This window comes from Phyllobates terribilis, unplaced genomic scaffold (genome assembly GCF_046119375.1).
Source record: "Phyllobates terribilis strain yellow unplaced genomic scaffold, ASM4611937v1 Scaffold_3__8_contigs__length_932513732, whole genome shotgun sequence".
Classification (NCBI taxonomy): domain Eukaryota; kingdom Metazoa; phylum Chordata; class Amphibia; order Anura; family Dendrobatidae; genus Phyllobates; species Phyllobates terribilis.
This window is the reverse complement of record NW_027362763.1, coordinates 882925261-882942405: the sequence shown is the minus strand read 5'-3', so window position 1 is coordinate 882942405 and position 17145 is coordinate 882925261. Positions and strand designations below refer to the sequence as shown.

At 44.2% G+C, this 17145-nt stretch overlaps 1 protein-coding gene across 4 annotated transcripts in view; it reads left to right on the top strand.

The window, feature by feature from the left end:
- The window catches only part of MTHFD1L (methylenetetrahydrofolate dehydrogenase (NADP+ dependent) 1 like), a 267649-nt gene that overhangs the window by 11219 nt on the left and 239285 nt on the right, over window positions 1-17145 (top strand). For 3 of the 4 annotated variants that reach the window (XM_073672673.1, XM_073672670.1, XM_073672672.1), the window contains exon 2: window positions 8929-9016. In XM_073672673.1, coding sequence (XP_073528774.1) covers window positions 8929-9016 — 88 coding nt within the window. The remainder of the gene's footprint in view (window positions 1-8928; window positions 9017-17145) is intronic. The other variant, XM_073672671.1, reaches the window with a different exon arrangement.

The window sequence follows — 17145 nt, the reverse complement described above, 5'->3', positions numbered from 1 at the left end:
TCCGCTGCGGAAATTCCGCATCAAAAACGCTTGTAATCCGCAACGTGGGCACGCAGCCTAACAGTTGTTGTAGAGATGTGTCTGCTGCTTGAACTCTGTGTGGCATTGACCTGGTCTCTAATCTGAGCTGCTGTTAACCTGCGATTTCTGAGGCTGGTGACTCGGATAAACTTATCCTCAGAAGCAGAGGTGACTTTTGGTCTTCCTTTCCTGGGGCGGTTCTAATGTGAGCCAGTTTCTTTGTAGCGCTTGATGGTTTTTGCAACTGTACTTGGGGACACTTTCAAAGTTTGCCCAATTTTTCGGACTGACTGACTTCATTTCTTAAAGTAATGATGGCCACTCGTTTTTCTTTACTTTAGCAGCTTCTTTCTTGCCATAATACAAATTCTAACAGTCTATTCAGTAGGACTATCGGCTATGTATCCACCTGACTTCTGCACAACACAACTGATGGTCCCAACCCCATTTACAAGGCAAGAAATTCCACTTATTAAACCTGACCGGGCACACCTGTGAAGTGAAAACCATTTCCGGTGACTACCTCTTGAAGCTCATCAAGAGAATGCCAAGAGTGTGCAAAGCAGTCATCAAAGCAAAAGGTGGCTACTTTGAAGAACCTAGAATATAAGACATATTTTCAGTTGTTTCACACTTTTTTGTTAAGTATATAATTCCACATGTGTTGATTCATAGTTTTGATGCCTTCAGTGTGAATGTACAATTTTCAAAGTCATGAAAATACAGAAAAATCTTTAAATGAGAAGGTGTCCAAACTCTTGGTCTGTACTGTATATAGAGAGAGATTATTATTTATTTATATAGCGCCATTGATTCCATGGTGCTATACATAAGAAGGGGTTACATATCAAATACTGATATCACTTACAGTAAATGACTAACAATGACAGACTGGTACAGAGGGAAGAGGACCCTGCCCTTGTGGGCTTACATTCTACAGGAATGGGGCTGGAGACAATAGGTTGAGGGGTTGCAGTAGCTCCGATGTTGAGGTGGCAGCAAGCAAGGTCATGGCAGGCTGTAAGCTTGTTTGAAGAGATGGGTTTTCAGGTTCCGTCTGAAGGATCCAAGTGTGGTGGATAATCGGACTTGTTGAGGCACAGAATTCCATAGGACGGGGAATATTCGGGAGAGATCTTGGAGGCGATTGGGCGAGGAACGAATAAGTGTGGAGGAGAGAAGGAGGTCTTGGGAGGACCAGAGTTGACATGAGGGAATATATCGGAAGAGAGGTTATGGATGGCTTTGTAGGTCAGTGTTAGTAGTTTTGAACTGGATACTCTGGGCAATTGGGGGCCAGGGAAGGGATTTGCAAAGGGGGTAAGCAGAGGAGTAGCGAGGCGAGAGATGGACCAGTCGCGCAGCAGAGTTAAGGATGGACTGGAGGGGTGCGAGAGTGTTAGCAGGTAGGCCATAGAGGAGGATGTTGCAGTAGTCGAGGCAGGAGATGATGAGGGCATGCACAAGCAGTTTAGTAGATTGAGGGTTGAGGAAAGGACAGATTCTGGAAATATTTTTGAGATGGAGGTGACAGGAGGTGGCGAGAGCTTGGATGTGGGGTTTGAAGGACAGGGTAGAGTCAAGGGTTACTCCGAGGCAGCGGTTTCTGGTACAGGGGAAAGTGTGATGTCATTTATTGTTATAGAAAGATCAGGTGGGGAAGATATGCGAGATGGGGGAAAGATGATGAGTTCAGTTTTGTCCACATTGAGCTTGAGGAAGTGGGAGGAGAAGGAGGATATGGCTGCTAGACATGCTGGGATTCTGGACAGCAGAGAGGTAGATCTGGGTGTCATCGGCATACAGGTGGTACTGGAAGCCATGGGATTTTATGAGCTGTCCCAGACCAAGAGCATAGATTGAAAAGAGTAGGGGTCCTAGGACAGAGCCTTGAGGGACTCCAACAGAGAGGGGGCGGGCTGAGGAGGTAGTGTGGGAGTGGAGAAGCTATATGTGCGGTTAGGTATGAGGAGATCCAAGATATGGCACAGTCTTTGATGCCGAAGGAAGAGAGAATCTGTAGTAGGAGGCAGTGGTTAACTGTATCGAAAGCAAAGGACAGGTCAAGAAGGAGTACAGAGAATTGTCTGTTAGCTTTGGCTGAAAGTAAGTCATTGGTGATTTTGGTAAGGGCAGTTTCGGTAGAATGGTGGGGGCGAAGCCAGATTGTCGGTTGTTGAAGAGAGAGTTAGATGAGAAGTGAGATGAAAGTTCAGCGTAAATGTGTTGCTCAAGTAGTTTGAAGGCAAATGGGAGCAGCAATATGGGGCGGTACCTGGACAGGGCTTTTGGGTCGAGGGATGGCTTTTTGAGGATGGGCGTGATTGTGGCATGTTTTAAGGCAGCGGGGAAGGTACCAGAAGTTAGTGATAGGTTGAAGAGATGGGTTAGGGATGGGGTGAGTGTGGGGAGGAGATGGGATGGGGTCAAGTGGTGAGGTGTGATTTGAAGAGGAGACCAGTAAGGTCTCTTTCCGTGATGTTGGGAAGGGAAGTTATGGGGGAAGGGCAATGGTGTGGAAAACAAAGGGGTTGTGGTGTTCGGACAGTAAAGACTTGCTGTGTTTGATAGATAGATAGATATCTATCTCTTGTATGCGATTGTGGGAAGAGGAGATAAGAGGGGAGTAGAGAAGGAGATCTTGTGAGGATTGGAGGTTGCGTGCAGGTAAGTACCGGGAGACTAGGTCACAGATATATGGAGGAGACAGGTTGTGGATGGCTTTGTATGCCAATGTCTCTGGGCAATGGGGAGCCAGTGAAGGGATTGACAGAGGATGTTCAGATTTCTGTCCTATTTAAATGGCCGTTGTACTGCGCTCTTACTAGGAGAAATGGGAGTGCATTGTGTTTGTGGTTCTACTCACATTTATGTCCTACTTTGAGCCAGACTGGAACGACCAGTGTTTGATCCAAGGGAATCGCGGTCTGTGTAACTGTGGTGTTAGATCAGTAGCCCAAAGTTTCTTTGAGAACACCCTTCAATTCCCTTTTTTTGGAGCTGCTTTTACGTGTTTTCACATCCAGACTCCTTGTATTATATTATTGTGATCCTTTCTGCTTATTATTATACTTGTAAAAACAACAACAAAAAAGTTGTAACTAAGAAACCAGCTTCAGCATGTCGTGTCAGCCAGTCTGTATTCACACTAAACTGTTATACACACTTTTATTTTGGCACCATATACCCGCGGTCAGTTGTGAATTCGCAGTCTGTAGATGGAACATGTCTGAGACGTCTGAACTCAGCCTTCTAGAAAGACCCCACAGTAGAAGTGCATTCCTGCGCCCCTGAAACACAGTCCGAGCACAGACCGCAAGTTCACAACTGACTGCGGGTCTCCAGATCCGAGCTCATCTACTTCATTGGCATATGTCAGGCTATTGGCCTCTAATCTGTCATATACACTGCTCAAAAAAATAAAGGGAACACTCAAATAAAACATCCTAGATCTGAATGAATGAAATATTCTCATTGAATACTTTGCTCTGTACAAAGTTGAATGTGCTGAGAACAAAATCACACAAAAATCATCAATGGAAATCAAATTTATTAACCAATGGAAGCCTGGATTTGGAGTCACCCCCAAAATTAAAGTGGAAAAACACACTACAGGCTGATCCAACTTTGATGTAATGTCCTTAAAACAAGTCAAAATGAGGCTCAGTATTGTGTGTGGCCCCCATGTGCCTGTATGACCTCTCTACAATGCCATGGGCATGCTCCTGATGAGGTTGCGGATGGTCTCCTGTGGGATCTCCTCCCAGACCTGGACTAAAGCATTCGCCAACTCCTGGACAGTCTGTGGTGCAACGTGACGTTGGTGGATGGAGCGAGACATGATGTCCCAGATGTGCTCAATCGGATTCAGGTCTGGGGAACGGGCGGGCCAGTCCATAGCTTCAATGCCTTCATCTTGCAGGAACTGCTGACACACTCCAGCCACATGAGGTCTGGCATTGTCCTGCATTAGGAGGAACCCAGGGCCAACCGCACCAGCACATGGTCTCACAAGGCGTCTGGGGATCTCATCTCGGTACCTAATGGTAGTCAGGCTACCTCTGGCGAGCACATGGAGGGCTGTGCGGCCCTCCAAAGAAATGCCACCCCACACCATTACTGACCCACTGCCAAACCGATCATGCTGAAGGATGCTGCAGGCTGCAGATCACTCTCCACGGCATCTCCAGACTATGTCACATCTGTCACATGTGCTCATTGTGAACCTGCTTTCATCTGTGAAGAGCACAGGGTGCCAGTGGCAACTTTGCCAATCCTGGTGTTCTGTGGCAAATGCCAAGCGTCCTGCACGGTGTTGGGCTAAGAGCACAACCCCCATCTGTGGATGTCGGGCCCTCATACCACCCTCATGGAGTCGGTTTCTAACCGTTTGTGCAGAAACATGCACATTTGTGGCCTGCTGGAGGTCATTTTGCAGGGCTCTGGCAGTGCTCCTCCTGTTCCTCCTTGCACAAAGGCGGAGGTAGCATTCCTTCTGCTGGGTTGTTGCCCTCCTATGGCCCCCTCCACGTCTCCTGGTGTACCGGCCTGTCTCCTGGTAGCGCCTCCAGCCTCTGGACACTACGGTGACAGACACCGCAAACCTTCTTGCCACCGCTCGCATTGATGTGCCATCCTGGAGGAGATCCCACAGGAGACCATCCGCAACCTCATCAGGAGCATGCCCAGGCATTGTAGGGAGGTCATACAGGCACGTGGAGGCCACACACAATACTGAGCCTCATTTTGACTTGTTTTAAGACATTACATCAAAGTTGGATCAGCCTATAGTGTGTTTTTCCACTTTAATTTTGGGGATGACTCCAAATCCAGGCCTCCATTGGTTAATAAATTTGATTTCCATTGATGATTTTTGTGTGATTTTGTTGTCAGCACATTTAGCTTTGTACAGAACAAAGTATTCAATGAGAATATTTCATTCATTCAGATCTAGGATGTGTTATTTGAGTGTTCCCTTTATTTTTTTGAGCAGTGTATTATATATAGGGCTAGAAGTTTGGGTCAGGAGACTCACAGGCAGTCTGACCATTGTGGTCCATATACAGACCATGTATAAAATGGGCGAATTGCATTTTTTGTTAGAAATATGCAGCGTATAAAACTTGGCAAAAGCTCATCATGGGAACAGTCTTACAGATGTGAATGAAGCATGTTGGGTAAGGCTGCACCAGCACCCGTGTGCAATGTAGGTGAGCAGACAGAGGCACATGATGCCAGTCACAGCTGCTATTTTTGGGCAAATGTAGTCAAACTAATTTGAACCCACATGCAAGTTTACTTGGAAATGTGTTGGGATGTGTCCCAAAGTATCTCATTGATTTGCCACCCTTTGTATTGTAAAAAAGTGAAATCCACGACTAAGGAATTGATTTGCTGCAGAATGACACAATCTGCGCCATACGTCAGCTTATGTGCAGAAAATGTATGTTACATGTAGATGAGAACTTTTAAATCTCATCTGCTTAGCTAGTTCTATATTTTTTGAGGATTTTTTGCATGCTAATTTTTGCAGAAAATCTGCACCATGTGCATTTAACCCTTAAAGGGAATCTGTCAGCAGGATTTCACTGCACAATTTATATGTGCATGTAACTCTTTCAAAGGCAAGTCCAGCAATACCTTTACATGGCCAGTCCGTTCCACTGTTACTGAAAAATCAATGTTTTAATTGATTTGCAGATGAGGCTGAAGAGCTATGGTAGATTTGAAGCCTCTGTCACTCAAGGTCTAATCCCAACGTCACTTCCTACTTCTTAACTGGCGACTCTTTTGCCTGAAGTCACACAGCACAGAGGCTGTTGGTCATGACAGAGGACACGACACTGGGTGGGAAATAGAGCTGGAGTGACACAGGCTTCAGATCCAGCATAGGTTTTCAGCCTTATGTGCATATCTATTCAAAGACTGATTCCTCAGTAATGAAGGAACAGACTGGCCATGTAAAGGTGTTGCTGGACTTGTCTTTGAAAGAGCTGCAGGCACATATAAATATTTTTGGATGGTGATATCCTGTTGACAGATTCCATTTGGCGATGGTGGGCACAGTAGTGGGTTAATTAGATGGTAATGTAGCTAGTCCAATAACCATACATATGATAGAAGTCTATAGATTGCTAGAGATCTTCATAGTGTAATAGTTACTAAAAAGAGCACAATATTAATAGAGTCCTCAGTGGTTGCTACCTTTTTAATGGCTGACTGAAAGGATGGAAATAGCAGCTTTCGAGACTACTCAGGTCTCTTCATCAGGTACAGAATAGCACAAAATCTGAAGAGTCACATATTTATACACAACAGGACATGGGAATAATGCAATAGATGAGACAAGTGACGAGAAGCAGAACTATCAATGTGGGAAGTGGAGAAGCCATTGTGGCCGTAAATAATGGAGCAGTTCATAGATGAGGAGTGTGAACGTTTTATTGTTCTGTGATTGAAGTCTGGTCCATGGTTGTGATGCCCCCACAAGTCTGAGGAGCACATTCCTTAGTTGATGCTACTTCCTTTAGGTGGCACAATAGTTCTGGTCCTCTTCCTCTCTGAAGAGACAATTTGCATATTTCCCAGAGGAGCATTGCGGCTTTAAAAGTCTTCTTACCGTGACATGCCTAACATGTCACTCTTCGCAAGGAGAAATGTTACCCCATAGATACGGTCTGACGCCTCTCACCCAGCCAAACCAGAACTCACACTTTGCACTGACGAGGGGCAGTACCCCGAAACAGTGTCTGCAAATTGAGTTTCTGGTTCTGGCTTGTATCCTAAGTCATGTGTTAAGGCTCGTTAAAGGGTCACTATTGACTTTTAGGATTGCTACTTCCTGTAGGTGTCACTAGAGTTCTGGTCTTCTTCCTCTCTGAAGAGACAATTTGTAGAAAGTCATAAATCCATCCTACATTCATTCCTGCACTGAGTGACTCTTGAGATTTTGTGTTATACTATGCCTGATTAAGAGACCCGAGTAGTCTGGAAAGCTACTATTTGTTACCATCTTTTCAGTCGGCCATTAAAAGGTATCAACCATCGAGGACACGCAAACTTTAATGTTGTTCTACCTACTGGCTAACACTGTGGAAAGATATATTTTTCCTGTATAAAATAAGCACAGGAGCTGAAAGCCATTGCTAGAAGCCTCTGACTTAATGAAGGGCTTGTGATCTGGAGTAAGCTTTCTACTTGGTTTGCTTTGGCACCAGTTACCAGTGTACAGCTGTCATGTGCCCCTAACAGCTGCAGGTGGAATCACGATCCACCTGCGGCTGTTAACTAGTTAAATGCCGCTGTCAATCTCTCGCTTACTGGAAGTGCGTCACTAACCCCGCCCATCGGCGACCCCGTCACATGATCGCGGGTCGCCGATGGGTTGGCATGACAACGCGGGGTTTGCAGGAGACCCCTGTGGTTGTCATTGCCAGCAAGTGAGCAATTCTGCCACACACAGGCGATCTGATCATTTCCTGTGTGTAGCAGAGGCGATCAGACAATTGCAGCTTCTAGTCTCCCATGGAGACTATTGAAGCATGCAAAAAGTGAAAAAAAAAAAGTTTTTAAAAGTTTACATCACCCCCCTTTTTCCCCATTCAAAATAATACGATAAAAAAAATCAAATATACAAATATCTGGTATCGCCACATTCAGAATCGCCCGATCTATCAATATATAAAAAGAATTAATCCGATCGGTAAACGGCGTAATGAGAAATTCAAAATGCCAGAATTATGTTTTTTTTTTTTTTTGGTCGCCACTACATTCCAATAAAATGCAATAACTGCCGATCAAAACATCGTATCTACCCCAAAATGGTATCAATAGAAATGTCTGCTTGGTGCGGAAAAAATAAGCCATCACCCAGCCCCAGATCCCGAAAAAAGGAGACGCTATAGGTGTCGGAAAATGGCGCTTTTTTTTTTTTCCAACACATTTGGGATTTTTTTACCTCTTAAATAAAAAAGACCCTCTACATGTTTGGTATCAGCAAACTCGTAATGACCTGGAGAATCATAATGGCAGGTCAGTTTGAGCATTTAGTGAACATGGTAAAAAAAAACCTTAAAAAACAACTGTGGAATTGCGCCTTATTTGCAATTTCATGGCACTTGGAATTGAATTTGTTTCCTGTTTTCCAGTACACTATATAGTAAAACCAATGATGTCATTTAAAATTACAACTCGTCCCACAAAAATAAGCCCTCAGATGGCCATATTGACCGAAAAATAAAAGTTATGGCTCTGAGAAGAAGGGGAGCAAAAAACAAAACGGAAGATGGCCTGGTCATGAAGGGGTTAATTTCCTCCGGCAGCATCCCTAGACCTGTTCTCACTTGACTGTGTGGTAATTGAGCCCCTGCTCTGCTGAGTTGGGAATATGTGTACCACCTCTCAACAGTCGTATGTATTGCATCAAGGGCAAACTAGCCCGAAATTCTGAAATATTTTACAGCACCCGGAGGGAAATTCTGACCACTCATCCACCTGCAGCAGAATTTCTACACCTGGGAATTGCTGGTGTGGATGTTACGGACGTTGGTGTTTCACACACTGTAATGATTGATCATTGGGAAATTTATAACTTTGTATATAATCGTACGCGGTTGTTTCTGCAACTTCAGTAGTAATTAATAGAGACCACCCTCTAACCCCCCCTCCCCCCATCCACCTCCTCTACCTGCATTGATTCTTCTTTTTTTTTGGTCACTGTGGGTCAGATTAACCATTTGAAAGAACGTTTTTTTTTCTATGTCATTTGCAGTGCGTTCTGAAAATTAGTTTAAAATTCGACACACTTTTGTATGAGTACGAAGGTAGCAGGGCCGTGGCGGCTGAATGCAAACTTCTCTCTATTTATTCTGTGCTGTTCAGATGGGTGATGTTCTGCTTCTGTCTCAGCAGGAACATAATACAACTATCAAAAGACACATTCAGGACCTTGCAGAATGAAAATGCCGCCTTCAAGCCAGTTCTGGCCATAATTCAAGTAAGTAGAGCATATGATGTGATATGCAGCTCTACAGATGGGTTTCTTTTAATAAACCATATGGTGATGTTGTGTTAGTAATAAAGCTCTGCCTGCACCCCACGTGCATAAATTATGGATCCTCAATTATCAGTAAGGATCATTCAGGAGTAGATTGGATCTGTACTGCGGAGCTAAACTACTGGGCTGTTCTAAAAAGATTATTGAATTTCTGTGAAATTATTTGGAGGAAATAAAAATGTAACTATTTCTGCCATAAAGACTTTCTTTTTCTTGTTATTTTAATACCAGCTGCTGACAGATAATCCTATTTATTTTTCCCACTCCTTTCACGGCTACAATGGCCTTTACAAAATCATAATGTGTTCCTGCTTGTTCATTTAAACTAGGGGCGTAAACTGCGGCCCGTGGGCTACATGTGACCCCTAGGCATCTGACTCCTCTGTGTTCAGGAACCTTCATAAACTGGGGATAGCTGCAATCATTGTATGGTCATCTTGACTCCTTGTTTTTCTTGGCGTGCTAAATGAAGGAGCAGAGGACCCTCGTTGCCTACAATAGTGAAGATTCAAGGAATGGAGCCCTCGTTTATTAGATCATGGCATATATAGTACTGTCAATATATACAGTGCTGGCCAAAAGTATTGGCACCCCTGCAATTCTGTCAGATAATACTCAGTTTCTTCCTGAAAATGATTGCAATCACAAATTCTTTGGTATTATTCTCTTCATTTAATTTGTCTTCAATGAAAAAAACACAAAAAGAATTGTCCTAAAGCCAAATTGGATATAATTCCACACCAAACGTAAAAAAGGGGGTGAACAAAAGTATTGGCACCCTTTGAAAAATCATGTGATGCTTCTCTAATTTGTGTAATTAACAGCACCTGTAGCTTACCTGTGGCACCTAACAGGTGTTGGCAATAACTAAATCACACTTGCAGCCAGTTAACATGGATTAAAGTTGACTCAACCTCTGTCCTGTGTCCTTGTGTGTACCACATTGAGCATGGAGAAAAGAAAGAAGACCAAAGAACTGTCTGAGGACTTGAGAAACCAAATTGTGAGGAAGCATGAGCAATCTCAAGGCTACAAGTCCATCTCCAAAGACCTGAATGTTCCTGTGTCTTCCGTGCGCAGTGTCATCAAGAAGTTTAAAGCCCATGGCACTGTGGCTAACCTCCCTAGATGTGGACAGAAAAGAAAATTGACGAGAGATTTCAACGCAAGATTGTGCGGATGGTGGATAAAGAACCTCGACTAACATCCAAACAAGTTCAAGCTGCCCTGCAGTCCGAGGGTACAACAGTGTCAACCCGTACTATCCGTCGGCGTCTGAATGAAAAGGGACTGTATGGTAGTATACCCAGGAAGACCCCACTTCTTACCCCGAGACATAAAAAAGCCAGGCTGGAGTTTGCCAAAACTTACCTGAGAGAGCCTAAAACGTTTTGGAAGAATGTTCTCTGGTCAGATGAGACAAAAGTAGAGCTTTTTGGCAAAAAGCATCAACATAGAGTGTACAGGAAAAAAAAGAGGCATTCAAAGGAAAGAACACGGTCCCTACAGTCAAACATGGTGGAGGTTCCCTGATGTTTTGGGGTTGCTTTGCTGCCTCTGGCACTGGACTGCTTGACCGTGTGCATGGCATTATGAAGTCTGAAGACTACCAACAAATTTTGCAGCATAATGTAGGGCCCAGTGTGAGAAAGCTGGGTCTCCCTCAGAGGTCATGGGTCTTCCAGCAGGACAATGACCCAAAACACACTTCCAAAAGCACTATAAAATGGTTTGAGAGAAAGCACTGGAGACTTCTAAGGTGGCCAGCAATGAGTCCAGACCTGAATCCTATAGAACACCTGTGGAGAGATCTCAAAATGGCAGTTTGGAGAAGGCACCCTTCAAATATCAGGGACCTGGAGCAGTTTGCCAAAGAAGAATGGTCTACAATTCCAGCAGAGCATTGTAAGAAACTCATTCATGGTTACCGGAAGCGGTTGTTTGCAGTTATTTTGACTAAAGGTTGTGCAACCAAGTATTAGGCTGAGGGTGCCAATACTTTTGTCTGGCCCATTTTTGGAGTTTTGTGTGAAATGATCAATGATTTGATTTTTTGCTTCATTCTCTTTTGTGTTTTTTCCTTGCAAGCAAATTAAATGAAGATAATAATACCAAAGAATTTGTGATTGCAATCATTTTCAGGAAGAAACTGAGTATTATCTGACAGAATTGCATGGGTGCCAATACTTTTGGCCAGCACTGTACCTATGATCAGAATACCCCTTTATGCGACTCTTGGGAGTGGTAATATCACATGTTGGCACTGACCAAAAAAAGGTTTAATAAAAGTGATAAAAATGTAATAAAAATCTCTCAAAATAAAAGCAGTACTATAAAAAAATGAGAGTTGTTGTAAATCGATTTGCAGAACTTGGTCCTTCGGTGACGTTGGTAATATGTGGCTGCTGGATGGGGGAGTAAGTTCTCAGCCCTCCCGTCCAGAGACCACGGATTAATGACATGCCCAATTGATCAGATCTTGCAAAACCATTCCCACCAACTTTATTAACCACTTCGACCTTTGATATACCCATACGTCATGGTCGAGTAGGGGTTCCCAACCTTTGAGGTATTTGTATATCATTAATACGTGCGGGCAGAGCTCCTGTGCCGAACACGATCGCCACCGGGAGCTCGACGTACGTGATAGCTAAGACCCGTCTGAGACAGGCAGGAGCGGTGCCCGCACTCCCCCTGGCTGTTTAATCCCCTAAATGCCGCAGTTGAAATCGATCGCAGCATTTGGGAGGCTAGGAGATGGAGGGACTCCCTCCCGGCTCTCTCCTCCAAGACGTCATCGCGAGGGCCTGACCGTTGTCATGGCAACCTGAGGTCGTCATAACTATCTCTGGGTCATCCAGCTACAGCAAGTCTGTTAGACCATGCCAGGAACATGATCTAAGAGACTTCTGTCAGTGTAATACTGACAAGTATAATGCATTGCAGTGCTGGTGCATTGCAATGCATTATATTAACGATCAGATTAATAAAAGTTAAAGTTCCATGAAGGGACTAAGTAAAAAAGTAGTAAAAATATAAAAATACATCACAAAAAAAATGAAAATATTATACCAATAAATAGATATATTTATGTAAAAACAAAAAGATACACATTTGGTATTGCTGTGTCCCCAGCCTATAAAACTGTCCCACTAGTTAACCCCTTCAGTGAATACTGTAAAAAATATGGCAAAGAAATGCTTTTTCATCCTGCTGCTGAATAAAACGCTATCAAAAAGTGGAAATAAAAATGATATCACTGCTCCATCAGAAGAGAAATAAAGCTAAAGCTCTCAGAATAAAGCGATTCAAAAACCATTATTTTTTCTATAAAAACTTTTGTGTAAAAGCGGCAAAACATAAAAAAATTATCTAAATATGGTATCTCTGTAAACGTACTGACCCGAAGGCTAAAGCTGCCTTATCACTTTTTTACCACATGGTGAACAGCATAATAAAACAAAACCAAAAAACCAATTCCTGAATTGCTATTTTTTTGTTCGTTATGCCTCCCAACAATCCGAATAGAAAGCAATCAAAAAATGTCAGGTGCCTGAAAATAGTACCAAGAAAAATGTCAACTCGTCCACAAAAAACAAGCCTTAACAGGACTGTCAGCCAAAATATAGAAAAATGATAGCTCTCAAAATATGGCGATAGAAAAACCGTTTTGCGAAAAAAAGCATTTTTTAGTGTGACATCAGCCAAATGTAAAAAAAGATATAAATCTGGTATCTCTGTAATCACACCGACCCAAATAATTCATCTAATCACTTGTACACAAAAAATGGCATAAAAAAGAAAACAAATTGTTGACCTGCTATTGTGTTGGTCATTCTGCCTCCCAAAGATCGCAGTAAGGCACGGATCACGTTTATCCTGCGCTCTGCGCTGAGCGCTTACACCGGGGCTTCCGTGTAAATCTCTGAAATATGTAATTCAGACAGTACCCCTATAATAAGGCAGATGGAGGCACTGTGGACACCGTCTGGCCTGTGATCCAGTTGTGTCCGTCTCTTTAAGCATGCATAAAAGTGTGGTCGGTCAGTTTTGTGCACCTCTGAAAAGGACAGCTCTGAACAGAGGCCAGATGGAGTCCAGAGTAACTCTGCTGCCTCATTATAGTGAATGGATCTGTAGCACCCTGGGGGCTCGGTTGCTACAGAGGTACTGCATCTTATCCAGATGTGCGATATCTCACTCTCAGGTAAGGATGGAGTGTGGATCAGGACCCCGACACCTGCATGCATTACACCACATTTCCGGGGGGCAGGGCGACCGATATGCTCCAAGTAGAGCACGACAGTCCCTGTACCTGGCTGGAGTGGGGGGAGGGAACACCGAGAAAGGGAGAACCCAGTAGTGCAGGAGCAGGGAGGAAGCAGTTCTTGGGTGCACCTATAGGGAGGTATATAAGGTGGGCACCATCTTAGATCAGTGTTAAGTTCAGTTCAGTTCAGCCAGAGGGAAGATATGACAGAGCAGGACTCTGTGGAGCTCGGCTCCGGACTCGGGTCTAGCCTGTGAGGCCCAGTTAGCACTGAAGAGAGAGAGAGAGAGAGAGAGTTGGGGAGAAGAAATGAAGAAGAGCGGAGGAGGCTCCAGGAACACAGAGGAAAGAAGGGGCCCCAGCGGTGTGGACCGGCTGGTAGCCACCATACGCCCGTATCTACATGCTTAGAGGGGTCAGGCCAAGGGGAAGACCGGTCCCCCGAAACTAGTGGAGGCGGGGAGCCACCCTCAGCTAGGAAGCGGAGGCTGTGACATTTCACGTGGCGCAGCCCCTCGCTATACCCGCTAGGAAGGCACCACATAGGGTCAGGGAAACTGGCGCCAAGGTTTACCCAGAGAAGGCCCGAGGCAGCTGGACAGAAGCGTGGTCTCTGGCGGGGTACTACAGGCCAGAGAAAGGACACACAAAGGGGGTCCTGTGAAGCGCTCCAAAATTATCTGGGAGTTGGCCGAGCCCCCTCACCTGGTGAACATGGTGCGACGCGGGAAGTTACAGCCGGCCGGAGTAACGTGGAGTAATGAACTGTGAGTAAAAATCCTGGACTACATTACAGGGGCTCTGAGTGATCATTCTCGTGCACCATCACCTACATCATCTAGTCTCGCTGCCCTGAGGCTACACTCCTCCCGTGGGGAGTTATACTACACTCTGCTGCACCCCCAACACCAGCCTCAGCGGTCTGCCCTGCAGCGGCGTTTCATTCTGACCGCAATCCTCGGGTGGCGTAGTCGGACATTTTGAAAATAATGAAAACTACATGAATCATGAATAGACCGCCACTGGTTTGACCACCCTGAGCCACGGAACCGGGTCATCGCCACGGTGACTACAACACCCACCATCCCACAAAAGGCCCAGTTCTTCGTTCCCCACACGGCCCGTGGGGCGAGTCAGATCCCTCGGGGGTTTCTTCTGAATCATGTCATTTGGAGATTTACATGGAAACCCCGATGTAAATGCTCAGCGTAGAGCACTGGATTAATGTGATCCCAAATGTTATGTAAAATGTTCCTAACAAAAGGTTCAACTCAATCCCCAAAAAAGCAAGTCCACACTCGGGTCCGTTATCGGAAATATAGGGGGCTTCCATATTACTGGTAGGACAAAGGTTCTGGAAAAGCTATAGCGTTAGAGTGCAGCTTTATTTGTTATATACGGAGGTGGCTGCTCTTAGCTTGCACCTGTTCACACCTGTTTTCTGTTTGGTAGTGACTGTCAGTCTTTGATATTTAGGAAAAACGAGAAATTTCTTGTTTTCCTGCTGTCTGCTAACTGTACCTGGTCCTGGGCAGCTCCGTACGAAGACTTACCCAGCTTCTTTACAGCGTGGATGTGGTGAGCTGACCCCCCAGTTTCCCCTTTTACCTCACGCTTATGTGCGCTTTGATATTTGAGCCACATATAGCATCCACATGTTAGACATTTCTGTAGCGATGAGAGCCCGCTTAATTTACGAGGTGCATGTCTTCAGAAGCATGAGCTGGGTACAATGTAAGTGCACTACAATTGCAGCCTTGCAATTTTCACTCAGCAAATCCACTACTCTTTTCCAAAAAAAAAAAAAAAACCTCCCATGGAGTCAAAATTGTTACCACACCTGTAGATAAATTCCCAGAGGGGTGTAATTTCCAAAATGGGGTAATTTGAGCGGGGATTCTGCTCTTCTGGCACTTAGGGCCTCTGAATATGGTGTCCGCAAATTATTCCAGTATAATTTGTTCTTCGAGAGTCATATAGCGCTCCTTCCCTCACGAGTCTCGCTGTATGGCCAAGCAGTACTGCACAGCCACATACAGTGGGTATGGAAAGCATTCAGACCCCTTTAATTTTTTTACTCTGCTTCATTGCAGCCATTTGGTAAATTCTAAAAAGCTCATTTTTTTTCTCATTAAAGTATACTCTGCACCCCATCTTGACTGAAAAAAAAAACAGAAATGTAGAAATTTTTGCAAATTTATTAAAAAAGAAAAGCTGAAATATCACATGGTCATAAGTATTCAGACCCTTTGCTCAGACACTCATATTTAAGTCCCATGCTCTCAATTTCCTTGTGATCCTCCTTGAGATGGTTCTACTCCTTCATTGGAGTCCAGCTGTGTTTAATTAAACTGATAGAACTTGATTTGGAAAGGCACACACCTGTCTATATAAGACCTCACAGCTCACAGTGCATGTCAGACCAAATGAGAATCATTTGCTCAAAGGAACTGCCCAAGGAGCTCAGAGACAGAATTGTGGTAAGGTACCAATCTGGTCAAGGTTACAAAAGAATTTCTGCATTACTCAAGGTTCCTAAGAGCACAGTGGCCTCCATAATGCTTAAATGGAAGAAGTTAAGAAGTTTGGTGCGAGAGGTAAAGAAGAACCCCAAGATCACTGTGGCTGAGCTCCAAAGATGCAGTAGGGAGATGGGAGAAAGTTCCACAAAGTCAACTATCATTGCAGCCCTCCACCAGTTGGGCCTTTATGGCAGAGTGGCCCGACGGAAGCCTTTCCTCAGTGCAAGACATATGAAAGCATGCATAGCGTTTGCTCAAAAACACATGAAGGACTCCCAAACTATGAGAAATACGATTCTCTGGTCTGATGAGATGAAGATAGAACTTTTTGGTGATAATTCTAAGCGGTATGTGTGGAGAAAACCAGGCACTGCTCATCACCTGCCCAATACAATCCCAACAGTGAAACATGGTGGTGGCAGCATCATGCTATGGAAGTGTTTTTCAGCTGCAGGGACAGGACGACTGGTTGCAATTGAAGGAAACATGAATGCGGCCAAGTACAGAGATATCCTGGATGAAAACCTCTTCCAGAGTGCTGTGGACCTCAGACTTGACCGAAGGTTCACCTTCTAACAAGACAATGACCATAAGCACACAGCTAAAATAACAAAGGAGTGGCTTCAGAACAACTGTGACCATTTTTGACTGGCCCAGCCAGAGCCCTGACCTAAACCCAATTGAGCATCTCTGGAGAGACCTGAAAATGGCTGTCCACCAACGTTCACCATCCAACCTGATGGAACTGGAGAAGATCTGCAAGGAAGAATGGCAGAGGATCCCCAAATCCAGGTGCGTGAAACTTGTTGCATCATTCCCAAGAAGATTCATGGCTGTACTAGCTCAAGAGTGCTTCTATTCAATACTGAGCAAAGGGTCTGAATACTTATGACCATGTGATATTTCAGTTGTTTTTTTTTTTTTTTTAATAAATTTGTAAAAATTTCTACATTTGTTTTTTTCCAGTCCAAATGGGATGCAGAGTGTACTTTAATGAGAAAAAAATTAATTTTTAGAATTTACCAAATGGCTGCAATGAAACAAAGAGTGAAAAATTTAAAAGGGTCTGAATACTTTCCGTACCCACTGTATGTGGTATTGCCACATTCAGAAGAAATTATGTACCATTTTCTGCCATTTTTACTCATTTTCCCTTGTGAAAATGTAAATTCTGGGACTAAAACAAAATGTGTGGTAAAATTGTAATTATTTTTTCTTCACTGCTCAGTGGTGTAAAATTCTGTCACATGTGGTGTCAATATGATCACTACACCCTT